This window comes from Octodon degus, unplaced genomic scaffold (assembly GCF_000260255.1).
Source record: "Octodon degus isolate 3935 unplaced genomic scaffold, OctDeg1.0 scaffold00010, whole genome shotgun sequence".
Classification (NCBI taxonomy): Eukaryota; Metazoa; Chordata; class Mammalia; order Rodentia; family Octodontidae; genus Octodon; species Octodon degus.
The window spans coordinates 7,523,292-7,529,034 of record NW_004524586.1 but is presented as its reverse complement, the minus strand read 5'-3'; the positions used below and the strand labels follow the sequence as shown (position 1 = coordinate 7,529,034).

General features: G+C 39.9%; 1 protein-coding gene across 1 annotated transcript in view; it reads right to left on the bottom strand.

Annotated features, from left to right (window-relative positions):
* Positions 1-5,506, bottom strand: part of Abcc2 (ATP binding cassette subfamily C member 2) — a 63,221-nt gene extending 57,715 nt beyond the window's left edge. The window contains exons 1-2 of the mRNA XM_004625543.2: positions 5,321-5,506; positions 2,456-2,629 (exon numbers count right to left, since the gene is read on the bottom strand). Coding sequence (XP_004625600.2) covers positions 2,456-2,629; positions 5,321-5,353 — 207 coding nt within the window. The 5' untranslated portion in view covers positions 5,354-5,506. The remainder of the gene's footprint in view (positions 1-2,455; positions 2,630-5,320) is intronic.
* Positions 5,507-5,743: the final 237 nt, after the last annotated feature.

The following is a 5,743-nucleotide window of genomic DNA, read 5'->3' as shown; positions in this document are numbered from 1 at the left end:
GAGGTGCAAACTGGAAGAAGCCAAGCATATTGTTGGGAAAGTTGGGGACAGGCAGGGAAAAGTAAGGGCCTTCCTGAGATTTCTGGCAAATAGAGTTAAACCCTGCTAGAGAGAGCAATAAAGAGAAACTGGGAGAACTGAAAAGGGGCCAGACTGGCTTTGCAGCCTGGGCCCCAACTGGTTTTTTCCACCTCAAGTTAAATACAAAGGAGTTAAAACAGGGAAAGGAGTGTTATTGCAGAAAACTTAGTATATTAAACATACACTCACATCTGAGCACTCACACATCTATGTATAAATACGTATACACTACTATGATTCTCTCACCATGTTAGTGCACTAAAATGTACATATAGCCCTTGCTAATTGTTCACTCAGCCTTGACTATAAGACTCTGCTATAAATTTCAGAGATGTTTTTGTAAACAAAACTGGAAAAAAAAAAAGAGCTTAGCCAAGAATTTGCCCATAGGAAATAGAAAGTTTCAGTAGCCAAATCAGGGGTCTCACAGCCTAAAATGGCCTTCTTGCCCTGTCATAAAAGGGGCTAAGGACAAGCACCCTCAAGCACCAGCTGGGGGCTTCCTACCTTACTTCCACAAGGCAGCTGTTTATCTCCTCACTTCTTTCCTCTTTCCAATCAAGTGATTTTGTTTCTCCTTTTAAACTTATATGTTTAAACCTTTATTGGTACAACATTGATGAACCCCAGATAGATAAAATCTACCCTCACTATAGGTAGGACAATGTAAAGCCATATAGTGTATGAACCCACTCATTAAATCTCCAGAGGCAGAAAGGATTTCTTTTTGGTGGACTGAAAATATTCTAGAATTGGCCATGATGATGGTTTTATATATCTATAAAGACTTTAAAAACCAAATTATCTTAAATGGGAGAAGTACATAGTCTCTAGTAATATATCAAGAAAATAATTTTTAAAAATTAACTAATAAATTTTATTAGGATGAGATACTGGTTTATTCATTACCTAACCTCTTCAAAGCACCAGAAAAATTGGCAGAACCTTAACTGACTATAACCTGAAGCTCTGACTCATTTCCAACTGAAGCGTGTTTATTCAATGTTCAGCATGTTTAGACTCTAACACACTCATGACTCAGCTTCTAGGGTTCATTTATCAACCAACATTCAACACTTGCTGACTTCAGCATGAGTCTCAGCACATCCCAGGTCAGGCACACAGGCCAACCAGGGAAACAAGGACTCTCCCTCAGAGACTGTTCTTTTCTTTTCTAGAATCTGACAAAGCCTGCTGCCAGAGCTGTTTCAAGTGCCACCTTCTGTGGTTACTCAGCTCTTCTCCTTTGCTCCTGTGTCACTAGAGGCTATCAGTATGTATTCTCATAGAAGGAGAGAATCTAATTTACATTTTAAAAACCTGCTTAAAGATTAGACAGATAGGAAAAACAAAAACAAACAAACTCTGTGGCAGAAGCGGATGGTGGATTTTATGAGGTAACTAGAATCTTGGAGGTTGTTTAAATCATACAAACCCCCTTGCTAATGAGTGCAGCTGATAGAGCGCTCTTCCCTCTTCCTCTTGGGCTTCCCCCACAGCCCCTGTCCTTTCTATTATTTCTCTACTGAAGCTAACATCTGCACATTAGTTCTTCATCTCTCCACTGTACATAATCATCCTGACTCACAGGATACTCTGGGAAAATGGAAACTCTATTTCGGGTCCAAGTTTTGGGAGATGAATAAAGGTTGGATTGGTCAAAAAGACACATTATATAATTCATTATACAATTCATTTTCACCATGTGATGGTGCTTCCTGAATTACTTTCCTGATTTAATAGACCAGTTAAGAGACACATACCTAGGTGTTCATGCCTCAAATACAAAAAGATAATAATTTGACTGATTAATTATCCATCTTTTGTATTTAGGGAGCACAGTATCCACAGTAATTAGGGCTGGACATGTTGCTCAAAGGTGCAGAGTTTTCCTACCGTATGTTTTATCTTCAGTACTGGGAAGGAGTAAGGATCATAGAATTAAAAGTCACCATTCTTTTTTTTTTTTAAATGTATTTAGTACAGGGTCTCACGACACAGATCAAACTCATAGTAAGCCTTCTGTTTTCAGCCTCCCAAGCACTGGGATTACTGGCATGCCCACCATACCCAGTCTCATTCGCTGTCTCAGTGAGCCCCAGGGGCAGGGCTGGCCAGGCACACCAGGGATCAAACCCCAATCCCTGCATCTGCAAGAGTCACCATTCTTACAAAAAAAAAAAAAAAAAAATCAAAGCTTCTTTGACCAAGGAACATGGCAAGGGGCCAGTGAGGCATAGGTCAGAACTAGAACATGGCTTTATCTGAAACAGCAGCACAAGGTACAGCTGGTTAAAGGCAAAAAAGATAGTACACACCAAGAAAATGCCTCTCTCGTGCAAGAAATTGGTTTGAAACCATCAGGGTTACTTACCTGTTTAGCAAGGTAAAACTTAGTTATAGAAGATTTCTTGTTCCTGGATCTATATACATGAAGAAGCTGCCAAGGGGCCAAGAGCCAAAGGAAGCCCAAAGGAATCCACACTAGAACAGTCTGCTCAAAGCAAAGTGGCAGGTCTGCCTCTGGTCTGTCCAGGAATGAAGAATTCTGGGGGAACAAGAGGGAGTCATTGGATACACATGCTTTTTAGAGCAAGCCCAATCCCCCAAACTTCCCACCTGCTTCCAAACAATTTAAATTCAATCCCATGCCCATATCTAGTTTTGTCTCTTTTTTTGGGAAGGAGGGATGGGTTTTTTCTTTTCTTTTTTAAAAATTGATGAAATTTAGTGATACTTTTAAGGTATATATAATGGTCACATTCATCATAGGGAATTTGTACTTGTACATGATATAACCTGATTCTTCTTATTCCCATTGCTCTATCCACCCTTCAGCCCCTCTTCCCATTTTGTCTTTAAACCATTCATAGCTTCCTTTTCATCCTCTTGTTACAAATTAAATACTTAATGACGTTTAGTGACTTTTCTGGCCAATCCAGCCTCTAAAAACGTATCTTCCTGAGGTTTTAGCTTTGTGCAGTGACAGTATCACAGCCAGTGAGGTTTATGAGAGGCACAGTTATTGCAGAGATTTTTTTTTTCAATACCAGGGATCAAACTCAGGACCTTGCGCATGCCAGGCAGGCACTTACGCCACTGAGCTACCTCCCCAGCCTATTGCAGAGATTTCAAGGGAACTTCTACGGCTACATTTCTGAACCAAATCCACTGTGATATTTATCAAACTGAAGAAAGAAAAAAGATGGTCCCTCAGCTGGAAGGGGAGACTACTTCCCTGGATATAAAAACTTGTCCTTAGTTTCTACTGCTAATTTGGCAGACGTGCAAATATATGGGCACCAGCTGGGCAAGAAGCTTAGTCATGCGACGACATTTACTGCTGTTACTGACTATTCACTATTATTACCTACTATGACCTGGACGGCTCATATCAAAACCAAGGGGGTCTGCTGGCTGGTGGCGGCACAGGAGCAGCAACGGCGTTACTGGATAGAAGAGTTATTCCTAGCAGGTGCTGTGCTAGCCTTTACGCAGCGGTAACTGAAAATATGTTGTGAGGTGAGCTGGGCAGGGCAGGTTCTTAGTTCTGAGTCAAGTGAGGGTAAATTCTTAACTTCTTTTGTTGTTAGGTATTGAGACAGAGTCTTAAAAAATGCTGAGGTTCTTGGACAAGATGATTTCTCAGGTAACTACAGAGTAAACGTCCAAGAGATGGCCTGTCGAGATAGTGGTATCTCTGTGCTTTGAGGGCCCTGGAGCCCAAGTTCTCTCTAACCTGAAGGCTATCTCTTTGAACTCCTCTCACCTCTCTGTAAGGTTATGCAAGTTTAGACTTTAGAAGACTTATCTAAGATATTTAAACTATGACAATCACCCTAGGTGATTCTGATTCTGAGGTTGCTGTTATAGGAGTTTGCAGCTGGCCACTCTCTAAACTACTAAATCCAAGATCCTTTCTCCTTCTCTATTCCACTGAACTATTTGGCATGGTTGATTGACTTGTTTTAAAATCCTCTGCTATCCCTGGCTCCCTGGTTTTACTATTCTTCTTCACTGTGTAAATGCCTGGCCTCTTTTGCAATGGTCCTTCTTGCTTTCCCTCTCTAAAACCAGTATTGCCCAATTCTCATGGTTCAAAACTCTCTCGGTGCTCATAGTGCTCAGATTTGCATCCCTGGTCTCAACTTCTAGTCCGTATGATGGGTGCCAGCCCCTCTTGAAGGAATATATTGTTTGATGTCAACATATCTCAGTAATACGCTGTCATGCTAGCACGGGCCCTCTACTCTTTCTCTTACGCCACAAAGTATCAAACAATAGTTCTCATTCTTAACACTGATGAAATTGGAAGGGTTTCCCCCCACCATAGAGAAGGAAACTGCACAACTAGCTAGCCCAAGAAACGACTGTAGGACACAATATTCATAAGTCAAGGAATAAATTAGGTTACCTTTCTCTAATGATATATTCTCTGGCAATATCATAAATTGTCTTTTCTAAAAAAGCCTGAGTTTTAGACCAACTGTGCTTCCAACCCTTCTGGTTCTTGTTGATGGCTGTCATTAATCTGTCACTTGTTTTGTTTGATAAGAGTAAATAGTTCAATCCTTATGTTCAGTTTCTTTCCATTTTTTATCTCTAATAAGGTTTTGTGTATTCTTTTAGGTTCTTATACTAGGGAGACAATATGATATTTACACATGTGGATCTGATTTATTTTACTGATGAATAATGAAGATGAGGGAAAGGAGAAAAATAAAAAAATAAGGGGGAAAATTATGCAAGAATATATACAGGATGGCTGAAATGATTATACTCGTAATTTCTATCAGTTTTTTTTGAAAATAGCAGTTAATGTATAGAATTTTCACTTCGACTAACTCTGTATGCAGGTATCTGTGATCTAAGCAACTACACTGAGGACAGCAACTTGTGATTATTATCACACTCTTTAAAATAGATTTCTAAAAATAGTTTTAAAAGACAAGAAAAAAATTAAGGTTTACTGAAAGCAAGTGTTAATATTCAATTATTTGTCCAATTTTGCATAACTATATCTGTTAATCTGAGCAACAGATCTGACAACAAAAATAGGTAATACACAACCATTGTTAATTCGCTATTCTTGTTTTGAAAATATGTAGCATATGTATTGCTGTATGTTATCCTATTTCTGTCTGTATCTGCTATTTGTTTTCACTTCTGTTTTTACTCTTAAAAATATTTTTTTTAAAGAAAAGAAGAATAAATAATGAGAATAAATGTAATTTCTTACCCAAAAAGTAGAATTGCAGAAACTGTCCACCATGACTCCTGGAACACTTCTGGAATGAAGACCTTCTCCGGGACTGGGCCGTTTCTCCTTCACTCTTTTCTTCGGAGAAGGTGGATGGTCGCTAGCAATGTGCTGTTTCTCCCTGCTGATGGTCTGATGCTGTAATTAAAGGCAGGTCTCCCGACCTTTCATCCCCACTATTTAATAGTTAACCTTCCCTAGAAGCACGCTTACGTCATCCCAGTGGAGAGGCATGTGACTGCGAATGGCCAGGGAGGGTTAGACTCACAAGTTTCCAAAGTTCCCAGATTCTTTGCGTTGTGGCCGGGTATAAAAGGAGCTGCTGGCAGTGGGCACGTGTAGTTTTGCCTTCAGTCTTCTCTGGACGTGTGAACCACAAAGGGTGGCATCAACTGAAGGATA